Source organism: Gossypium raimondii, chromosome 6 (genome assembly GCF_025698545.1).
Source record: "Gossypium raimondii isolate GPD5lz chromosome 6, ASM2569854v1, whole genome shotgun sequence".
NCBI lineage: Eukaryota > Viridiplantae > Streptophyta > Magnoliopsida > Malvales > Malvaceae > Gossypium > Gossypium raimondii.
The window spans coordinates 60,207,674-60,231,258 of record NC_068570.1 but is presented as its reverse complement, the minus strand read 5'-3'; the positions used below and the strand labels follow the sequence as shown (position 1 = coordinate 60,231,258).

Sequence of the window (23,585 nt, the reverse complement as noted above, 5' to 3'; positions counted from 1 at the left end):
CAATGTTGATAATTGCAATTGAAATTTAAAATTTAAAAAGTAGATAAATTAAATTCTTGAAAATAAAAATACATGAATTAAATTCCAAATATCTGAAGAAGACAAGGACGTTGCCATATTTTAACTTTAATTTTATCGTTATAATTTATAAAATAAATATTTATATTTATTTGTATTTATTATTAATTTATTCTTTTCTTTTCTTTTCTTTTTCTTTTAAATATTTTAGGAAATTTCAATTTTAAAATAACGATATGATTGATAAAATTAACATAAAATATCAAAATGGAAAACCCTTTCTTAATTTATCACTAAATCTAAGATTTAAAAATATCTAAACCTATTTAAAAAATCTCAGCTACAATCCAACATATATCGTTTTGCATCAATCAAAATCTTTGGTTTTTGTGATTCAAATCATATGCTTGGCCGCATCAATCAAAGCTAAAAGGGTAAATTGCATTACTAGTCATCCAACTATTAACAATTTTTTGGTTATTTAATTATGAAAAGTTATAAAATGTCACCCAATTATTACTTTTTTTTATTACCTAACTATGAAAAGTTACAAAATGGTCACCAAACTATTTTATTTTATCACCAGTTGGCTAAAGCACTGATAACTTTTAACAGTTGGTATAATAGCAACTTTAATCCTCAACACTTATAAATTATTTCAATTTATTCTTGAATCCAATAAAAAATTTAACCCTTAACATTTACACATGCATTTTTTTTGCTTTTCTTTGTGACATTGAAGATTACTTTTAAAAGAACGAGAAAAATAAAATTTATTATCTTGGATTTTTGGTGTTTCTATTTTTGTTTGTACATTTTCAATCAAATTTAACTGATAATTTTTTTACCTTTTTACGTGAAAGGGTCACAGAGAAAAACAAAACTGTAAAAAAATTTTCAAATTATCCAATCTATAAATGTTGAGGGTTAGATTTTTCAGAATCAAAACTAAATTGATGCAATGTATAAATGTTGAGGGTTAAAGTTGCTACTAAGCTAATTTTAAAAGTTGTCACCATTACTCGGCCAGTGACAAAAAACAAAATTTAAAAATTTAGGTGATGATTTTATAAATTTTTATAATTAAGTGACCAAATTTAAATTGTGTAGAGTTATTAATGAAGTTATATATGTAAATATATAATATTTATGAATTGAGTGTTGAGGATTGGTAGATATATTTAGGATGAGAAGAAAAAAGTATTATTATTTATACTTTTCTTCATAAATATATGGAAAACCCTACCTACCACTACTATTGCCTCCCTAAATCAATGGATCACCTTCACTTCTAATTTCTATGGCTCAACCCAAATTTTAAATTACATTATAGGGGTAGCATTGAACTTTAAATTTAAAGTGTCACATTAAATTAATTTAAAATTTTGTAATTTAAAAAAAGATAAATATTGAAGTTTGATGTAATATGTAATTTAATATATGAACTTTGGTTTTGTGTAATTATACACGTTAAGTTTTGATTTTGATTCAATTGTATATATTTAAAGAATGAATATATCAATTTATTTTTTATAGTGGATAAATATAAATATTTGTGTATGTAATATGTAAACATAAAATGATGTTTTATCGATAATGATGTTAGTTGTTTTATAAAAATTGAATAAATCAAAATGGTTTGTGTAAAGTTGCACAAAATCAAAGTTTATATATAACATTATGTCACGGGCTGTGGATCAAAGCTCGTGACTATTGCGCACAAAATACTCTATAGAGGTCAACTTATTAAATGGGGTTCATTTGACCCACATGAACTGACCCGGTTTGTTGAGCCTATGGAGAAACCCATCTACTTGAAACATTGGTAGCCCGGTGAAACACTTCAGTCAAACTAGAGTTACCAGGGCAAAAAGGGCAAATCAATTGTAGATAGGCTCTAATATTGACCGTGATGTAACTCAATTTATACTGTCGATTTTGGGAGAACTCAACTATAAATAGAGGCTTCTCCCTTCATTTGTAATCATCCCATTATATCCAATTATTATTGAGTTAATAATATATTGAGAGCATTTACTCAAACACTTTGTGTGCATTGCTTTCTTGTGGTTTTTCAACACTTTTGTTGCTCTTTTCGTTTCGAGTTACTTCCGCTATATTTTTTTGTGCCTTAGAAAATTTCCAAGAGAATTCTCAAATTTGAGGGTTAAGTTGACTTAGGCAGATTTGAAGCTAAGAAATCGCATAAGGTCGTACAATTTGCAAGACTAAAGGTCTAGCCCCGTGACACATTGAACCAAAGTTCATGTATGGTTTTAAGATTTATCTCATTTTTAAAAGAGATAAATATCAAAATTATACATGAACTTGATCCAATGTGTAATATCATACACAAACTTTTATTTTGTTAGATTTTATACATGAAATTCTGATTTGATTCAATTTTCACAAATCACTATCAACGTTATCGAATTAGCACAATTTTATGTTGATATATTTTATACTCAAACAATTATATTAATCCGATATGAAAGTAAATGTATAAAGTTATTTTCTTGAATGTGTACAATTGAATTAAAATTAAAGTTTCATGTATATATATATACATGAACCACAATTCAAATTTCAATCAAACAAAAATTTATATCTCAAATTACACATTGAACCAAAATTCATATATAAATTTAATATTTATCTAATTTTTTTAAAAAATTAAATAAAAATCATTTTGACTCTTACCTACCCTTAACTTGTACTAATTAATTGATTTTCATATCTACTTTTCTTTTATTAATTTGCATGGTTTTACTCTTAATAAAATACCCAATTTAGGGGATCAATCAGGGGTGTGCAAATTTCGGGTAAAATCAAATTAATTCAGTTAACCGATCGAATTCGATTAATCGGTTGGTTAACCGAATTAATTCGGTCGGGGGTTGGTTAATAATTTTTTGGAAGTTCAGTTAACGGTTAATTTGATTCGAAATTGGTCAGTTAACCGAATTAATCAAATTTAATAAATAATTTAGTCGGTTTGGTTAATTTTTTGGAAATATAAATTAATCGGTCCAAAAATAAAAAAATATAAATTTCGGTTAATTCCGTTAACCGACCAAATTAACCGAAAAAATTTAGTTCGATTAATTTTTTAAAAAAATTAGTTTAATTAACGATTAAGGGTTTAAAAGAGTTGATTAATTCAATTAATGATAATTTAGGTCTCTTAACCGATTGAACACTCCTAGGATCAACAATCTTCAATGTCACCATAAATATCAATTTATATTTGAAAAGGTGGGAGAGTAAATTAATTAAAATTTTTCTCATTTATGCTTAATTAATTTCTTACCAGATCATTAATTTATGTGTTGGTGGCTGCCAATCATATTTTGTTTATTTTGGTCCTACATATGAGATTATTATTTTTATGTATTAAAATTTCCAAAATCATAAAATAATACATATTTTATCTTACTTTTTTAAAAGAAGTTTTCAATAATTTATATTCATCATTACATACCATGATTGAGCTTATTAATTGAAAAAAAACATTTATATGAAGTTTGCTAAGCTTTTATTTTAAAAAAATTGAGGTAATGATGATACAATTTTATTTTATAGCATGTAAAATTATATATTTAAATTAAATTTCAGTATTTTTTATATATCTTGATATTAATTTACTTGAATAATAATATCACTTAAAAAAATTCAACCATCTTATCAAAATTCTTTAGCATTTTATAATTATTAGGGCAAGCTACGCTTAATGTCACTAAACTATTAGTAAATTTATGTTTTGGTCATTCGATTTCAAAAAGTTACAAAATGATCATTGAATTATTCGAAAAATTTTATTTAAGTCACTAAGCCATTAAAATTATTGTTGTGTGGGGTTCTTTGTTCGAACCGCCTCCACCAACAAAAAGTTATCATTCCTCTTAGTTTCTACAATTTAGTTTTTTCTTGAAACAACTTTGAATGTCATGGATCTACGAAACTAAGACTGAAACAATTTTCTACTTCGATTTTTGACATTGGCTTTAGATTGACTTGAACCTAAGATATGTTTTTCTACCGGTTGATGGGTACTAATCCATCATACCAATTGACAAACCGTTGCTTAGAACTCACTAGTCGGACTTTCAAAAAAGGGTAAACTACCTTGAATTTTTGGGTGTTTCTATTTTTACATTAGCTAAGTAGTGACCAAAAAAAATAAAATTGAATAGTTGGGGGACCATTTTGTAACTTTTTATAGTTGAGTAACAAAAAAAAAGTTGGATGAATTCTATTATAGTTTACCCTTAAAAAAGCTTAACAACCTAATCACTTAAATAAAAACTTTCGAATAATTTAGTGACTATTTTATAACTTTTTAAAGTTACAGGACCAAAACGTAAACATATTGATAGTTTGATGACCCTATAGTTATTAATAGGTTTTGTATCCAATGAAGGCCGGTCCATTTGGAATTTGTAAACACTCATAAGAAAAACACCCTTTCTCTCACTATATATCTCAAGCTTCCATTTTGTTATGTTCTCTCTCTTTATAAAAGGCCAAACTCAACTCAACTGAGTGGTGGTGGGTGCGGCTGTAACTGTTTAAGAAGCTACCCAAACATCTCTCTTTCTTCTTCTACAGTCCTTTGCTTTCTCCTTTAACCCAAATCTCTCGTTCCCTTAACCTTCCCAATTCCACGGTCATCTCATAATTTCATTTCATTGGTACTCTCTTTCTCTCTCTCTCTCTTCTCTTACCTTTTTTTTAGCTTTAATGGCGTTTTTACTGATCTTTGCTTAATACTAGTAGTTTCTCTCCTATTATCTTGGTTTTCAGTGATTGGGTTTTTCTTTTTAGCTTTGGATCTGTCTTGGGTTTTTACTTAAAACTCTTACTCTTTTTTATCATTGATGGAGATCTGGTTTCACTCAAATGTTTCACTGTTTTGGGATATCTCTTTTGGGGGGAAAGTTTGTATTTTTTTTTGAATAAAAATTTGCATATGTAAATGGAAGAACCTTGCATGCTGTTTTATGATTGATTCTTTTGTATTTACTGGGATTTCTCCATCTGACACACGCAAAAAAAGTGTTCTAATGGCTAATTTTCTCTCTTTAGGTGAGAAATTTGTTTCAATTTTTAAGATATTTCTAGTATTTGTAATTCAAATATGCTTCTAGGATTCTTTTCCCATTGTAGTTCAGCTAGTTATAGGTAAAAGTACATAGAGGCCCTTGTATTGCATTTTGCTTCCTTTACCCAATAAAAATTGGACAAATTAGTCTCAAACTAGTCATTTGTGGTCAAAGTTTTATCTATTTTTAGTGCTAAAAACTAGCGTGGCTGAATGAAATTTTAAATGATGTATCAATTTTCTCTTTACTTTAATGTACAAGGATCAATATGCCCATTTTTTTAGTAGAGGGGGCAAAATGCAATCTCACTCCTAGCACAAGGGCCTCCATGGTACTTTTACCACTAGTTATATTAGCTGACCTCAGACCTCAGTGAATCATGATGAGTTGTTCTTATGATAATTTTGTCTGCTTTGTATGATTAGCTTTTGGTTGGAGTTAGAGGAAGCAGCTATGTTGGACTTCAGATGGAGATATGGTGCTGTTTGTAATGATTTTTGGACTATGTATTTGTGAGATTTGAACCTCGTTGCTAATGGCCTCAAAGGTTTCCAAGACAAGCAAATCCGAGCTGGCTACTCTCGAATCGGTAGGGACTACATCGAAACAAGTTGTGGGAGAGGCTTCCGAAAAGAAAAGGTCACTGATTTTAGATCAAAATGGTTCTGTTGAATCTTTAACTAATAAGTTGGAATCAAGTTCATTGGTTTCATGTCTTAAAAAAGCATCGAGTGGAGTAGATTCATCCATTTACGAGACTAGAGATTCACCCGAAATCTCTGTTGATCAAGAAAAGAAAACATCGGAATATGGAAGTGTTAAAAGCAGCTTGGTGTCTGCCAAAGTTAGCGACGGGACTAGTAGTCTTGCCAAGATCAGTGACCGTCTTGATTATGTTGAGAGTGGCAAGAGCAGCATATGTAGAGGCAGTACAAGCAGTGATGTGAGCGATGAAAGCTCGTGTAGCAGCTTTAGTAGTAGTATCAATAAGCCTCATAAAGCGAACGATTTGAGATGGGAAGCTATCCAAGCTGTTAGGGCAAAAGATGGGATTCTTGGTTTAAGCCATTTTAGACTACTAAAGAGGTTAGGTTGTGGCGACATTGGGAGTGTCTATCTATCAGAGTTGAGTGGAACAAAGTGTTATTTTGCAATGAAAGTTATGGACAAAGCATCTTTAGCAAGTCGTAAAAAGCTGCTTCGAGCTCAAACAGAAAGAGAGATACTGCAATCTCTTGATCATCCGTTCCTTCCTACGCTTTACACGCATTTTGAAACGGAGAAGTTCTCGTGTTTGGTAATGGAGTTCTGTCCCGGTGGAGATTTGCACACCCTTAGGCAGAAGCAACCAGGGAAACATTTTCCGGAACAAGCAGTAAAGTATAACAAATAAACCGAAAATGCCACAGTTTCTGATTTTTTGAAACATATATGCTGATATTTGAAACTCTTGTATGCTATTTTGCAGGTTTTATGTAGCAGAGGTCTTGCTAGCACTAGAATATCTTCACATGCTTGGGATTATCTATCGTGACCTTAAACCCGAAAATGTTCTTGTAAGAGAAGATGGTCATATAATGCTTTCTGATTTCGATCTTTCCCTTCGTTGTACTGTTAGTCCGACTCTTGTCAAAACGTCCTCTCTCGAATCAGAGCCGTTAAGGAAGAACCCTGTTTATTGTGTTCAGCCTGCTTGCATCGAACCTTCATGCATTCAACCAGCTTGTGTTGTTCCAACAACATGCTTTTCTCCCCGTCTCTTTTCTAGCAAGTCCAGGAAAGACCGGAAGCTGAAAAACGAAGTCGGAAACCAAGTGAGTCCTTTACCTGAGCTAATAGCAGAGCCAACTGATGCACGTTCAATGTCATTTGTTGGGACACACGAGTACTTGGCTCCAGAGATCATCAAAGGTGAAGGCCATGGAAGTGCTGTTGATTGGTGGACTTTTGGAATCTTCCTCTATGAACTCTTGTTTGGTAAAACTCCTTTCAAGGGATCCGGGAACCGAGCAACATTGTTCAATGTCGTAGGACAACCTCTTCGGTTTCCAGAATCACCCATTGTGAGTTTCGCAGCAAGGGACCTCATACGAGGACTACTCGTAAAGGAACCACAACATAGATTGGCTTATAAGCGAGGTGCAACCGAGATTAAACAACATCCTTTCTTCGAAGGTGTGAATTGGGCATTGATTCGTTGTGCTACTCCACCTGAGATTCCAAAGCCAGTCGAGCTTGAACGAGTTCCAGCTTCACCGGCATCAACAAGTGAAAAGGTTGCTGTCAATGCAGCTGCTTATAATCAGAAAGGTTCAGACAATTATCTCGAGTTTGATTTCTTTTAGCGGTTGTCGGTATTAAATCGCAGAACCGAATTTGTTTCTTTTTAACAGGAAGAATTATTATGAACATCTCAATGGTTGTCAGTAATCCGAGGCTGAAAGTTTCTTCTTGATGGAAACATTACATGGAGAAAATTATGTCTGTTGTTGCTACCTATTTAACAAATTTGAATCTGCATTTCGTAATTATTTCATGAATTAATATATGATTTCAAACAGAGAGCAATGTAGCACGACAGACCAGAACATTCATGTATGAACTCCAAAACCATATCTGGTAATAAAATTGTAACAATCATGAGAGAAATAATGGGACATACAGTGGAGCTTGTTTAGTACTGTGTTTCATAATGCTAATGAAGAAATTCTTAGAACTTGGTGGGTCTGAAACACATGCACGCAAACGAATCATTACGGCGATCATCATCAGCTTCCGGCAACACCTTGAACTGGTCTTCATTGGCTGCTGGAGATTGTGAGGGCAATGGTGAGGGCAACGGCAATTCGAGCATTTGGGCAGTCGCGTCTTTTCCTTCACATATGACCTTGACCTGGCAAGTATTTGGTGCAGTCTCTAATATTTGATGAGCTATCCGAACACCTCTCCTTGACTTTACTTTCCTAAAACACCCCATCAAAACAAGACAACGATAAAGACAGAGAAACAGAACATAGAAAAGGGTTCTAAGAATATATAGAAGTGTGTGTGTGTGAGATTACCTTGAAGTTGTGAAGTTGGAGTTGGAGGCTCCAACCACTAGCTTTGTAATGTTTAGAATAGGTATTAGATCTAATATGGCTTTTGCAACCATATCACTTTCAACAAGCATCGTATCTACCTTAACCTGTTATAAATAAAATCAATTGGTCTATAATCTGTTAGGTTTTGGTTAAATTCTGCTATTACTCCCTGTACTTTACAGAAATCATAGATTTAGTCTTATACTTTAATTTGATCAAATTTTGTCCCTATATTTTTCAAAATTTAAAATTCACTAAATGATAATTGTTAAATTAACTAATTTAAGTTCCGCTATTTCCAAAATCTGACACGCTAAACAAATTATCATATGTATAATGTCCTGTCAGTTTATTATTTCTACATATTACTTTTTACAAATTCAGTTAATGGATTGACAATAGTCATTTGCATTAAGATTAAAATTTCAAAATTCGAAAAGTATAGGGGCTTTTGAATGATCCGATTAGAGAATATGAATCAAATCTACGATTGTACGCATAGAACATGACTAGTAATTGAATTTAATTGCTTATGTTTGAGTTGGCAGGGGTGAATCAAAAAATTCTTTTAAGGGAGACGAAATTTAGTATAAATTTTTGAGAGATTAAAAAGTAATTTTATCATTTATTAATTTATAATTTTAGCCTTTTTAAGGGACTAAAAAGGATTTTTTTTTCATTTGTGAGACAGTCAATTTTTACCATATATTAATTTATATTTTTATTATTTTAGAGAGGACTAAACAGATAATTTTTCATTGGAGGGGCCAAGGTCCCTGCCGGCCTCTTAAATTCACCCTATAGGTTTGGACTAAAACTTCAAAATTCAAAAAGTCATTGGAGGGGCCAAACTCCCTGCCGGCCTCTTAAATTCACCCTATAGGTTTGGACTAAAACTTCAAAATTCAAAAAGTAAAGGATTAAGAATTGACACAGGGACTATAATCGACCATTTCAAAAAGTACAGGGACTAATAGAAAATTTTAACCGTCAAAATTTCCTTCGAAAAAATCAATGCAACTAAATAGTAAATAACGTTTACGGTACCTTAGAAGCAGAGCAGATATCAATATATTTTTGAAGCAGTTGGCGTCTCTTCCCTCTTTCTTCCGCCATATAACTCTCCACTTGTGATGCCGATACTTGACTCTTCGGCAGCTTTCCTACTATCATCAAAAACCAAAGTTATGCATTAATTGACGATCCGACTCGACCCTTCGAACCGAGTCGGATTGAAAAAAAAATTATGGTGAATGAATTTAAATTTAATTACATGGAGAAGGAATGTAGTGAATCTCGGGAAACACGTGGATGAGATAAACAGTAGTGGAAGAACCATTGATAAAATGAGAGATCGTCCATGACAGTGCATCGATACTTGATTGGCTCTTCCCTACCGCTACGTATATATTATCTTCATCGTCATCTCTTGCCGCTACGTCAAAAGAAAATAAACTGTTGATCTCTTCTTCTTTGATCGACGATAAGGGTTCCCCGTCGTGAATTTCAAATAATTCACTCCCTTCTTCTTCTTCTTCTTCTTCTATTTCTCTTATACTGCTGGAGAAGGTGTAATTGTGAGCTGATTCCGTCGGCGGTATCGACATTTTCTTGGGAAAAATTGATGAGCTTGACGGTTACCTATAGAAACTAAGCTTCATTGATGCATTATGAAATTAAGAAAGGAAATGAATTAAGTTATAGGTTTATATATAGCGTTCAAAGTCCAACTCTTTGCCTTTTAATTCGACTTTTCTGAAACGTTAATGAAAGCGATTGCATTTTTCAGTAAATTACATATAAGGTTATTAAATTAATAGTAAGTTGATGATTTGGTCATTCAATTTTAAAAAGTTACAAAATGATCACTGAACTATTCGAAAATTTTTATTTAAGTTTTTGGGCTGTTAAAATTATTGTTGTTTGTCCTCCTCTATCCGCACTACTTGTACCATTCAAAAACTATTATTCCTCTTCTCTTTTACATTTCATTTTTTTAAAACAACTTTGAATGTCACAAATCTACAAACCAAAATCTAAATAGCTTTCTTCTTTGATCCTTAACATTGGTCGTCAAATCAATTTGGATCTATGGTATGTGCTTCTACTTGTTGGCAGCTACTAATCCACTGTACTGATCATCGAATCGTCGCTCGAAACTTGCTAGTCGTACTTTTAAAAAAAAAAACTTAACAACCAATGACTTAAATAAAAAATTTCGAATAGTTCAGTGACCATTTTATAACTTTTTAAAGTTGAAAGACCAAAATGTAAATTTGTTAATTATTTAGTGACTGAATGTTTAGAAAATTGAATTAATGTGAAATTCATAAAATTTGAGCTTCAAGTTTGGCTCTCTTTTAATTTAGATTTTATTTTAAATCTTATGTACTATGTCTAAATATATTTTAATTATTATAAATATTAATGATATAATTTTATTGGAGAAATGATTGTATAAAAGATATATTATTCATTCTCAATAGTTTAATGCCGCATCAACAATTTTATCTTGAATTTTAGGATTTTCATATAATCTTTTCTCGGTTCTACTAATAACCTAAAAATTGAGATTAACACTAATATAAATTTAACAAGTTAAAAAATTTTAATTATCACTACTTATAATAATTCTCTTTAAAATTACATTATTAAAAGTGTCATCCACAAATTTTTAAAAAGAATAATGATGGGAAAGATAATTTAATATTAAAATAAATAAATTTTAATTAATTTGTCAACAATTATTGGAGGTATAATAGAAATGGATATTCGATTAGTTGTTACTATTTTATATGTTCATACGCTTGCGCTTTCTTTGAAACTATGCAACGCTAATCTCACATTTATCAACTACAATACGGAAACCTTAAGTCAAATAGCATAACATATAGGCTTTCTTCACAAATTTCATCATTCAACTATAAAGATTTTTATCGATTGAGTATTAGCTTGATTGATATAAATATTGTTGTTAATATAAGAATATGTGAATTGAATATCTTGAAATATATTGTCCTCCTATATATTGATAGAGGAGGAATTATGAATAATTTAAAAAAAACTATACTCATTTTTATTCATTTTTGTCTGTCATTTTAGGTCGGAAAGTTAACCACATTAAAAAAATTAAAAGAACTCGTCACACAGACCTACCAAAATATTTTATATAACTCGATCTGGAACAAAATTATAATGCAAAATATAAGTCTTGAACTGGAACATTTTGTCTCATTTACTAACAATAGTTATTATATGTTAGATCAAAGAGCAAATTAGTAACTTCTTAACAGAAAGAACCGATTTGCTCTTAAATCAAACATACAGGAACCAATTTACTAATTTTTTAATAAAAAAACAATATGCAATCTGATTCCTAACCCGAGTAATTTTGAAATGCTTTTACCTTAAAAAAAAACACATATAAAAAAAAGAAAGGATATTCGCATATGCTGCTGATTGATTCAGTTTGTATTTTAGTCAACAGGGCGGGGTTGATTAATTATCCAGAAATTGATGTACCGGCTACATTTTTTAATTGTCATAAATATTATATACTTATTTATATTTTAATAACATTACATTAAAATTATACTTTTATTCATTCTTACATGTTTGTTCTATCTCATATTTTATTTATTTTAACTATTAAATCCAAAGCAAAGCGTTTAGCAATGCCATTATCATCAATTAAGTCTTAACTCGATTGGCATCAGTCTTATTGTTAGTGCGAAGAACGTGCGTTCAAATGTGTTGAAACACATTATTCTCTTATCCTAAGGATTAGAGAAGAGCTATAGGTAATTTTAAACCTTGTATCAAAAAGAATAAATATGATAAAAACTTATAATGAAATTAATATTTAAACCAAAACACAAATCTATCTTAACTCACCAAATCTGTATTCATATATATAAATTTTGGTAACATCATATTTATGTATTTCAATTTTGTTATAAACATATTTAAAATATATTTTATATATAAATAATTTAGATTATATGAATTTAAAAATATTTGTAGGTTCATACAGCGCTTGTATGATTATTTCTTCTTCTTTTTTATATCTAGTTGATATCATATTACTAACGGATACAATTAGAGATGTTCATGAGCCGGGCTTAAACATGATATTAATATTTTTTATACTTATTTAAACTCGGTCTAACTTGAAATATGACCCTAAAAATTTGTTCAAGCCTACCCATATTTATAGAACACTAATCCAAACTCATTTTAGGTCTGCCCATATTTCTTTAAAAATATTTATATCATATTTAATAATTTTATATATTTTTCTATTTATTGAAATTTTTTATATAGCCATTTTAAAATTATTTTAATGTTTACATTAGAGTAGTATTATATATTTAGTATAAGTTTAGTTTTTTTAATGTGTTATAAGTTACATAATATATAAAAATAACATAATATAAATTATTATAAACTTAAAAATGGGCTGGACTTGAACTTTGAATATTTGAGTCTGAGTTCGGCCCATATTTTAAATGGGCTTAATTGTTTTGTTCAAACCCATTTTTTAGGTTTAATATTTGCCCAAAAAAAGTCTACATACAATTTTATTTGCCTAAAAAAGATTCACACGGTGTTTTTAAAACTAGACCAAGTCAATTGGTTAAATCAAAAACCTGTTGAAGTACTAGTTTGGAGACGACTTAACACATAATTTGGTACTTGAGTTTAACACTTTTTTTCTAATTTGGTACCCGTGTTATTTTTTAATCCAATGTAACACCTGTATTTGACAAAAATTATACATTTTGGTACCTGAAGATAATAGTGTTTATTTTTAATATTTAGTTTGAGTTTTAGAGTTGATTTAATAAAAATTCATAATTAACTAGTAGTATTAGCAATTAACTTTCTTCAAATCAATCCTAAAACACGAAATAAATCTCATCCAAGAGACTATATTTGACAAATTAAACACAAAATTAAACAAATTCACAATTAAAACTAAATTTATTCTATTAGCAAAAATTATGAAAATTTTAAACCTAATAATATTAGTAATTAGCTTTCATCAAATTAACTCTAAAATCCTAATTAAACACTAAAAATATATATATAACTTTTGTCAAATATAAGTACTAGATTGAAACAAAAATTACATTACCTTTAACTTTGGGCACCAAAATATAAACTTTTTCAAATACAAAATTGCACCAAAAATAATACAAGGATCACATTAAATAAAAATATTAAACTCAAGTACCAAATAGTATACTAAACCTCGACAAAAAAATTGAACCAATTAACCCGTAAACCAATAACAAATCGTTTAAACCAAAATAAAACATCAATTGAACCAATTTTTCTTTTAATTCTCAATAAACTTTTAAATAATTTAATTGATCGAACCGAATAAACCGATAATTCGACTTTTGAAAAAGAAAGTGAGGGCATAAAGGAAGTACAACATTAAGGTTTTTTTTTTGGATGAAATACAACACTAAGCTTTTGTTAATGAAAGTTTGACTACTTTGTATACAATTTATGGAGCGATTCAACCTATAAGAAAATAGGAGGTCCCGACATGGATTCGTCTTTATTCTGCTGACTGAATGCTCTCAACACCAATACCTATCTACCTCCATAAAACCTGTTATAATATTTATTTTCTATTCAACTTTGGGGGTTTAATAAAACCCCGGCAAATTCCGCAACATAACAGCATGTATATCAGCTTCATAACGATGATCGTCGCACTTTGGCATCCGATTCTGGCCTGCAAAATGCAAGATTCATCACCACCACCATAGCTAACAGTTATACATACAAATTATTGCAGGCCATGTGATAGTCTAGAGATCTTCTCAAGGAATCTACGAGCTCCTACGATGAGAACTCTGACTCCGTCAACACTTTTTACAAACATGGAGGGATCATTGTTTTTAACCAATGATGCCACGGCCTATATTGTTCCGAACATGAGGCCCTCCAAGTATATTGCAAAACCAGGAAAGAATAGAATACCTTCATGTTGGACACATAACTCATATCCGACATTCAGACCTAGAGTCCAAGTTATTACGTATAACAGCATATACATTACCACGAATTTTATGGAGGGCTTACATGAGCTCGACAACAAGGGCAGATGCTCCACCACCTCCATTGCAGATGCCGCCAACCCCGAACTTCCCTTTCTTATGTCTAAGCACCTGCAATACGTAAAATACGAAATGCTCTAAGCCAAAGAAAAAGTTGCACCATAAAATTTCTTTGATGTATTATCCTATTACTCAAATTTAGGTGCAACCATGCGAGTGTTAGATAATGTTCAATACAAGTATGAACAGCTTTTTTTCCTGGAAATATGTCAACAGATATTGGACATTGATACTTCAAGAAAAATTGAAAAGTCGAAGTAACATAGATAATTAAATCCGATGAATTACCCCCAACAATGTAACTAATATGCGAGCTCCACTACATCCTAGTGGATGTCCTAAAGATACAGCTCCTCCATGAACATTAAGCTTTTCCTGCATTTAAGAAAAATATGAACTAAGACATTGAAAAATCATATAATGCGTATAGTGAAGCTTAAAAAGTACTATGAACAAGCCAATAGAAACCAGGGAAAAAGAAAGAGTCAATAATGGATTTCGTGGATTGAAGACTTACAGGATTAAGGTGAAGCAGTTTTTGATTGGCGAGAGCCACAACCTGCGAAAAAGATTAAAATACGTACTTGTTATGCACCACTGCAAAAAAAAAGATTAAAACACGGACTTGTTACACACCAAAAGTATTAGCCTATTTTTTTACCGAAAAAGCTTCATTTATTTCATAGTAATCAATTTGAGAAGCATCCAAACCAGCAGCTGAAATGGCTTTTGGTATGGCTAGGGCCGGAGCTGTAGTGAACCATTCAGGTGCCTACCGAGACAAGCTCCATAAGCATTAGTTATCTAAAAGTAAGCTAATACAAAGGCAAATGCAAACAGCTATTATTTCCAGTACCTGAGCAGCATCGGCATATCCTCGGATCTTAGCAACCACTTGCAAACCAAGCTCAACTGCCTTCTTCCCACTTACTAGAACCAATGCCGCTGCACCATCACTGCCCAACATAACAAAACAGCCCATAACTAAAACCAAAATGTAAAAGTTATATGCAGCAGCCATTTTATCATCGGAAGACGAATATTTTTGTAAAAAGACAAAATCTTGATCAAATTATTACAAAGAACACGGGAGGGAATGCAACAGCAATCACATTCCTAAAGCATTGCAACTATAAGAACATATTAAAAATGGAAGGGAAGATATTGAGAGGAGATACCTAATGCTAGAAGCATTGCCAGCCGTAACAGTTCCTCCATTGGCCTTAAAGCTTGGTCTAAGCTTCCTAAATTTAGCAGCATCAAACTAGAAGACGTAGACATAAAAAAGAGAAAGGTAAACTTAGGACAAGAATTGTTAAAATTGCAGCACAGAACATATGTTCCGTGAAATGTAAAATCTGAAGCACAATATTCCTTATACCATTCTTAAACCTTCATCCTTATCTACAACTACAGACGGTTTCCCTCTTCCCCTAGAAACTTCAACCTGCATGTAGAAGTTTGAGAATATTATGTTGACAGAATAATGTAAGTTATCGATTTTAATTAAGTTTAGAGTGAGAATAGAAACTGCACTGGAACTATTTCCCAAGCCAAGTGGCCGTTTTTTTGAGCAGCAATTCCACGCTCAAAGCTTCGAATAGCATAAGCATCCTGCAAAAGAAAGTAGGTAGAGTGTATGAAGAGCATTAACACACGTAAAACTCTGAACAACAATAATCAGCTCTAATTTGGATCACAAGGAAACAGAACCTGTTCTTCTCGTGTAATCTTGTACTGGTCAGCACATAACTCTCCACAGACTCCCATACCAAAATCATTATATACATCCCATAACCCATCTTTGAGCATGCCATCAATAACCGTATCATGTCCCATTCGAGATCCGTTTCTGCACATAAAAATCCAAGATTGAACTTTCAATAGCTTGTGACAACATAGGATAAAAATACCATGGAAGCCCTTGTAGTAGGAGTTGGATTGCCCTTCTACTAAAAAAATGGGCATATTAGTCCTTGTATGTTAGAGTTAGGAGCAAACTGGTCGTTCTATTAAAAATATCATCCATTTTTGCAGTTAAAAATTGATCAATGCACGTTAGCATGAGGTACACATGGCATACTACGTGTCACTATCTAGTTATTCTGTCAGCCATGTCAGTTTTTAACAGTATAAATGGATAAAATTTTTAACAGAAAGGATTTGTTTTTTGATTTAATATACATGGCCTAATTTTCCTATTCTTTGAGCAAAGTGGGCAAAAATGCAATCTGACTCCTAGTACAAGGACCTCCATAACACTTTTACCGACAACATAGAGATTACAAAATAAAACAAAATACTGTAGTAAATTAATCTAGTTCATTATGAACTGCAATAAGCAGCAAATTGTTTAATGCAAAGGCAACAAAACATATCAAAAACACCATCAATCTAAGCTTCATGAAAACAACTCTCCAAGCTAAAATTGACTAAGGAAGTAGCTAATGACCTTAGCAGGTACAGGCTCTCCATTTTCAGTTCAATGTGTATCAAAGAATACTCTTTAAACCGCAAAGAAAATCATTGTTAAATTCATTAAATGTCATCAATGAGATCACAAAAAAGAACAGCATGAATGAAACAATTTAATACTGAACAAAAACATGGATACAGACCTTGCCTGTGCCAAATACTTGGGTGCATTTGACATGCTTTCCATACCACCAGCAACCACAACATCATTGATACCTAACTCGATAGTTTGCGATGCAAGCATCACCGCTGCAATAACAACGAATAAACGATAAGATATCAAAGAATCAAACATACTTCAGTCCAGAAATTGGATTTAGTTTACTTTTACCTTTCATTCCAGATGAACAAACTTTATTGACAGTGGTACAAATGACAGAATTGGGGATACCAGCACCTAATGCAGCCTGCCTAGCAGGAGCTTGACCTAAATTTGCACTAAGAACATTCCCAAAGAACACCTCTTGCACAAGTGATGGATCAAGGTTTGCCCTTTGAAGGGCAGCTGCATATTTGTGTTAACACAAAAAGGTATAAATTGGAACCAAATATATTTACAAGGAGTTAAAAAAAATGGGGTTTAGGAGGGGTAAAAGTATCATAAAAGTCATGGTACTAAGAGTTGAATTGAATTTTACCCTCTCTACTTAGAAAATGTCAAGTTAACACTTATACTTTAGATAAAAGGAGTAACTTGTCTAAGTAAAAGTGGCAAAATGCTGACTCGGGACCTCCATGATATTTTTACCGTTTAGGAGTTTACCTTTAATGGCTAAAGATCCAAGATGGGTAGCAGAGGAAGAGGAAAGGGAACCAAGGAAACCACCCATTGGTGTACGTGCAACGCCAACAATACAAGCATCTGTAACAAACAGAGCTATATATAGTTAAAACAAGCAAATCCCATTCAATAAAAACAAATAAAAAAGTAGCTCAAGCTCTAATGGCGTTAATTAAATCAAAATAACCTCTTGGTTTGATCATAGAATCTGGAGGAGCCATTCGCTAAAAAGAAGCTGAAAACACACAATCAAACAACGTTTATTTAAATCAAAAGCGTAAATAATTCTGGTTGAATTAAATTTCGAGAAAAAAACAAATGAAAAACAGCGTGAAGGGGTATAGATTAATACCCAAGATTTAAACAAGATAAGAAGAAATGGGATTGGGTTGAATCACGAGGGGAAGTATTAAAATTTGATTTGATTGTATGTTGGGGAAGGATTGGAATGAAGAAAAGAAGAACTTTTTTTACTAAAGACGAGAGCTTTTCTTCGTTATATAGATAAAACCAAGCAAATGATCGAAGTGGCAAAGGTAGCAAACATTGGAATGCGTAAATGCACACGTCTTTAATGCAAATGGATAAATTCCGGTCCAAATAATATTGAGATAAAAAAATTTCGGAAATTAGATTTATAAAATATTAAAAGAGTGTAGCTCGATACATAACAGACGATCATGATTATCAATAAATTGTCAAGGTGCACCGACTGAGTGCGAATTTAATTGACATTAGCATTGCTGCCTATGTTTAGAAGATTTTGATTAAGAGTTGAGTAGGAAATATAAATAGTCCTAAACATTTATATTCAAAATAATAATAATTAGAAGATAAAATACTATCGGAGGCGGAATTTAATTTAAATGTTTATTTATTGTCATTTCTTTTAACTTTTTCTCAGAATTAACAAAATTGACAAGCAATTTCGGAAGATTTGACTAATATCATGTAAAAGTATAATAAAATATTTAAAAACACATAATAATTTTTAAAAATGCTTGTGGAATAAAAAAATTTACACTCTCAACGTACCAAATATTAACACTTATTTTAAATGAGAGCATATTATATAAGATTAATTAAATATATATTTTATGCAAAGTTTTTGCTTTTTTAATAAATGGTTTAATATTTGAGTTTAATTATAATGTTCAATTTGGTACTTACAATTTTTTCATTTTGATTTCAATGTTTAATTTGACATTCAAACCAAACATACGTGGCTGAAGAAATGTTGGAACCGTATGATCTTGTTAAATATATGTAATTGGATTAAAAAATATTCAGATACTAAATTACACAATCAAACTAAATTCAATTACTAAATTGAAAAAAACATAGATAAGTTAACATTTAAACTAAACTTTTTATTATTATTATAAAAGATGAAGACCATAACCAAGACTTATGAAAGGCTTCATTCATCTGCAATTACCTTCAAAAATCATTTTTACTAAAAGAATCTACAATCATCATTTAATATGCACCATAATTTGACAGGTCACCATCCATAATATAATTACTAATACAACCCCCTGAAGTTCACATACACTTGTCTTTTTCCTAATGGATAGCAAAACAGTTGAACTTAGGAGGGAGCCTTGCATGAGGACCTTATTTCTCCTGGTTTTAGTAGGATGATTAAGCTGTAGTTCTTTGTGTTTCTTTCTTCTTTATCAATATATAAATTCTTAACATTTATATCCCATACCTATATACATTACTTAAAAAGCAGGGTCTACTTTATTAAATAGCTATTTCCCTTGAATCCTGCCTTAATGTGAGATTAGTTCAAATTGTGTATTATAATCCTGCAGAAGGGTTATACATTATGCACTAAATACATCGATTATGTACTAAAATTCGACCCTCTTATCTCTAAGTCATTAAAACCAATTGCTCAAAACACATATACTACAACAACATTCAGTTCAGGATGCATATATTTAAGGTCCAGTATTGGCTGCCATTGCCATCCTGAAAGGTACAAATCAAAGATTCAAACCAACCTATTTTATGCCTGGACCTAATGTACACTAGAAACAGCCAAGGGAAACTACACTTTTCCACACATTCAACTACCACCTATTTTATCTTAAGTTGCCTTAAGGGAAACAGCTAAGGGAAACTACACTTTTCCACACATTCAACTACATATTCCCGAGCTCACCTTAATTTGCGGCCTTGCGGGAATCACCTGAACTTGAGCTCCCAAACACTTATCTCATCAGCGGATATAGCTCAACTACCTTGAAGGTCCATCGCGTGTCTCAATTAACCTGACCTTTAGCTCTATCTCCCCGGACTCAACTGCGCAAAGCCTTAACCAGACACTTTGAACCACTTCACCATTTATCAAACTAATAGAACTCTCTCTAACAAGACAATTATCAGTGTCGGGTACAACCTTCCTCAATGTCATCTCACCAGAAGAAACTCGAAGAGCATGGCTTAATCTAGCAGCTGAGACAAGTGGTTGAAGGTTCAGATAAGCATGTCCCATCTTGTCATCGGCCTTGAAACGATCTTTGTCGAATACTTCCTGCAAAAAGAAAAGCGTTTTTCATCAATTCTTCATAAAATCTAACTTTTATCAACAATTTTATTAGCATCTTCTAAAGTTTTTCATCAACCATAATAACTATAAGGGTAAACTACACCCAAGGGTCACTAAATTATTAGTAAGTTTACATTTTGGTCACAAAACTTCAAAAATTTAGAAAATAGTCACTGAACTATTCGAAAATTTCATTTAAGTCACTGGGATTTTAAATAGCTGCTGTATGGCTTATATAAAAACTTTCGAATAGTTTAGTGACTTAAATGAAAACTTTTGAATAATTGAGACCATTTTATAACTTTTGAAAATTGAGTGACCAAATCATAAATTTACTAATAGTTTAGTGACCTTGGGTGTAGTTTACCCTAATTATAATTGCTCTCTTTTCAAAGAAGAAGACAATAAGCTACAAGTCATGAGTTAGGGCAGAAAATCAGTTCTACTTAACGGATGAAGCCTAAAACAATTGGATATTGTTGCCTGCTTCACATCAAAACTGAGAAAACAGTTGAAAACTATATAGAGGAAACTGAAGGTATCAAATTTCTGAAATCTGTATCTTCCGGCATAATAACATTTCAACTCGCAAACATTCGGCAAATACAGATATAACTCCAACAAACGCAGGCAAATAGATAAATTTAGGTGTAGATGAACCAAAACCATATGCTTCAAAACAAAAGGAAAGGTAAATGCATGGTATGCAACTATAAGGATTCTAATGATCTAATCAACTAGCTTGAATTAGATAAGGGATAAATATCAAATTTATATATGAACTTAGGTCAAACGTGCAATTTGATACATGAACTTTGATTTCTGCAATTATACACATGAAACTTGAATTGTGGTTCATATGTATGCATGAAACTTTGATTTTGATTCAATTGTACACATTTAAAAAATCAATACATACATTTATCTTCATATCTGATTAATATAATTGTTTGTGTTTGCAATATTTCAGCGTAAATGGTGTTAATTTGATAATGTTGTTAGTGATTTGTGAAAATTGAATCAAATCAAAATTTCATGTATAATAAAATTGCACAAAACCAAAGTTCATGTAAGACATTGTACATTGGATCAAAATTCATGTATAGTTTTGATATTTATCCCAATAGGATAACTATGAATCAGAAATTTTAAAAGCCGGACGGGTCAGAACGAAGAAAAAATTCAATAGAAATATGGTTCCTATACTAAAGAAAAAAAGTAATAATTCCTAACTTTCTATAACAGGTTAAAATAATTGATAAGATACGAAATCAAACATGTTGATCAAGATACTTTTGGAGTCCAAATATCATAAACTTACCAAATTTAGAACTCCAACAGGTTCGGTGAGGGAGAAAGTGAGCTCTTCATTCCATACTGGATTGAGGCAACTGTTGATAACCTTAGTCTTTGCTACCTAGAAATGGAAGACATTAAGTTGGTTCAAAATATTCAATTGCGAGAATGAAAAAATAAATAGGAAACTTGTACAAGCAAATCAAAACCAAATAGAGAAAAAAAAAGATAAAGGGAATACAAAGGCTCACTGCCAACAGTTGCTAAGCCTACAACAAATTGTCAGCACTAAAAACAATAGAGAATCCAACAATCTTATGATTGACCGATAAACATCCAAAAGTTTTCGGAATTGTAGTTCGTGTGGTAACAGGAATTAAGTTAGTTAAATTCCAGAAAACGAGCACCACAAAACCATGAAAGAAAAGAGCAAACCAAATGGAGTTCTGTGCTCTCTACATTTTGCTTTTAACATCAATTGGACATAAAGTGATAAAAGTACAATGGAGGCCCCTGTACTAGGATTTGAATTGCATTTTGCCCCCTCAACTCAAAAAAGGGGCAAATTAATCCTTGTATGTTAGATCAAAGAACAAACTGGCTGTTCTATTAAAACTTTCATCCAACTACTACCCTTAAAAAACTGATCCCTCTTTATCAGCATGAGGTACATATGACACTTCACGTGTCACTGCAGGTTATTTCATCAGACACACTAGTTTTTAACCTTACAAATAGATGAAGTTTTTGCTCTTTGATCTAACATATAGGGACTAAGTTGCCAATTTCTTTTAATAGAGAGGACAAAATTCAAACTGACTACTGATACAGGAAGCTCCATGCTACTTTTACCAACATAATGTACATAGAAGGAGACAAAACAGTAACTTTTGATACAAGATAGTGAGAGGAACTAAAGAAACATAGAATTGCCAATGCAAAACATGAGTTATTCAAATTCTTTGAAATGGCAGAATATCATCAATTTCTATAAGACACAAAATACTGAAACAAAGGGGAAACAACAAAATTAAATGATAAATACCCAAAGTTCCACAAACCTGATCACCGAGCTTGGCTATAACATAAGGATCGCTGCTCTTAAAATCCCGGATAACCAACCTTTTACCTTGCACAACCACCACTTTTAGCAGTCCCAACAACTCCCCCATTGTTTCAATTCTATATTAACCAAATCACTGCAAAGAACCCAAATTCCAATAATTTAAAAAAAGAAGTGAAAACCCAGAAGCAAGGAATCCATAATTTGTAGAGAAAATAAAAAGAGGATATAATAAACAAAAAAAAAATCATCAAAGATAAAGGCAATAGCCAAACAGATCCATAAACAAAGAGAATGATTATACCAGTATAGCTGCAGCTTGACTTCAACTTGAAATCGAAGAAACCAGTGACCAGATTAGAGGGTGAGAGAGGCGGAGGAGAGAGAGTGTTTTAGAGCAGCGTGGGATTGGAAATACCAAAAAGCTAAAAGAAAAAGTTGAACCCCACTTTAAACACGTATATACAATTTTAGGATTACAAGCATTAAATATAGGAAATTCTATGCTTAAACGTGGAAAATGCTGGATTAGATTAGTACAACATTGAATGATTTGTTTATGTTTCAAAGTTCTTTTTGTTTTCCAAAATATTCAAAAGAATTTGAGTTGAAAATATTTTAATTCAAAACTTAGACTTGAAATCGACCAGACTAACATAAACACATCTATGACTGTTTTTTTTTTTTTGAGTTTAATAAAATTTAGGTGAAAGGAATATATTTACATTATTATAAATTTTAACCAACTAAAGCATGATGATTTATTCGAGTTTCTAATTTATAAAAATTATTTTAGCCTTTTATTTAATTTTTCAGTTTTTCATTTTCAAATTTATGTCTTTTGTCAAATTATTCAAAATGAATAAAAATTTATTTTAAAATTAAAAAATATTTTTAAACAAAGTTAATAAATATGAACTTTTCAATTAATTTGACAAAAAATATAAGATCAAAAATTTAAAAAAACAAAAAAATTAAATAAAATACTAAAACAATTTTTTTTGGTAAAATTACGAATGGATATGTTAATATATTTAAGTCTTAATTTTTATATATATTTAAAGAAATGAAAC

At 31.3% G+C, this 23,585-nt stretch overlaps 4 protein-coding genes across 5 annotated transcripts; 1 reads left to right on the top strand and 3 right to left on the bottom strand.

Annotated features, from left to right (window-relative positions):
- The first annotated feature begins 4,509 nt into the window (after positions 1-4,509).
- Positions 4,510-7,664, top strand: LOC105773109 (serine/threonine-protein kinase D6PKL2). Its single transcript, XM_012594780.2, has 3 exons — positions 4,510-4,709; positions 5,546-6,500; positions 6,589-7,664. Exons 2-3 carry the CDS (start codon positions 5,656-5,658, stop codon positions 7,463-7,465), a joined length of 1,722 nt encoding a protein of 573 aa, XP_012450234.1. The 5' UTR covers positions 4,510-4,709; positions 5,546-5,655; the 3' UTR covers positions 7,466-7,664.
- On the bottom strand, positions 7,541-9,885 carry LOC105773110 (U-box domain-containing protein 35). Of its 2 annotated transcripts, XM_052632397.1 has the most exons (5): positions 9,477-9,885; positions 9,251-9,369; positions 8,183-8,307; positions 7,783-8,083; positions 7,541-7,635 (listed from the first exon to the last, which is right to left on the bottom strand). In XM_052632397.1, exons 1-4 carry the CDS (start codon positions 9,808-9,810, stop codon positions 7,831-7,833), a joined length of 831 nt encoding a protein of 276 aa, XP_052488357.1. In that variant the 5' UTR covers positions 9,811-9,885; the 3' UTR covers positions 7,541-7,635; positions 7,783-7,830. The 2 variants fall into 2 exon arrangements, with proteins under 2 accessions (XP_052488357.1, XP_012450235.1); XM_012594781.2 differs by having other exon boundaries at positions 7,620-8,083.
- Positions 9,886-13,527: 3,642 nt separating this feature from the next.
- On the bottom strand, positions 13,528-18,140 carry LOC105773847 (acetyl-CoA acetyltransferase, cytosolic 1). The gene is made up of 15 exons (XM_012595999.2): positions 17,946-18,140; positions 17,781-17,828; positions 17,576-17,674; positions 17,144-17,317; positions 16,956-17,061; positions 16,051-16,189; positions 15,874-15,951; positions 15,719-15,784; positions 15,516-15,601; positions 15,194-15,293; positions 14,999-15,109; positions 14,855-14,896; positions 14,626-14,712; positions 14,303-14,388; positions 13,528-13,952 (listed from the first exon to the last, which is right to left on the bottom strand). The coding sequence occupies exons 2-15, from the start codon at positions 17,812-17,814 to the stop codon at positions 13,913-13,915; spliced, it is 1,248 nt and encodes a 415-aa protein (XP_012451453.1). The 5' UTR covers positions 17,815-17,828; positions 17,946-18,140; the 3' UTR covers positions 13,528-13,912.
- A 1,328-nt stretch (positions 18,141-19,468) lies between these two features.
- LOC105773978 (protein C2-DOMAIN ABA-RELATED 11) lies at positions 19,469-22,980 on the bottom strand. The gene is made up of 4 exons (XM_012596246.2): positions 22,817-22,980; positions 22,511-22,648; positions 21,475-21,570; positions 19,469-20,138 (listed from the first exon to the last, which is right to left on the bottom strand). The coding sequence occupies exons 2-4, from the start codon at positions 22,619-22,621 to the stop codon at positions 19,842-19,844; spliced, it is 504 nt and encodes a 167-aa protein (XP_012451700.1). The 5' UTR covers positions 22,622-22,648; positions 22,817-22,980; the 3' UTR covers positions 19,469-19,841.
- Positions 22,981-23,585: the final 605 nt, after the last annotated feature.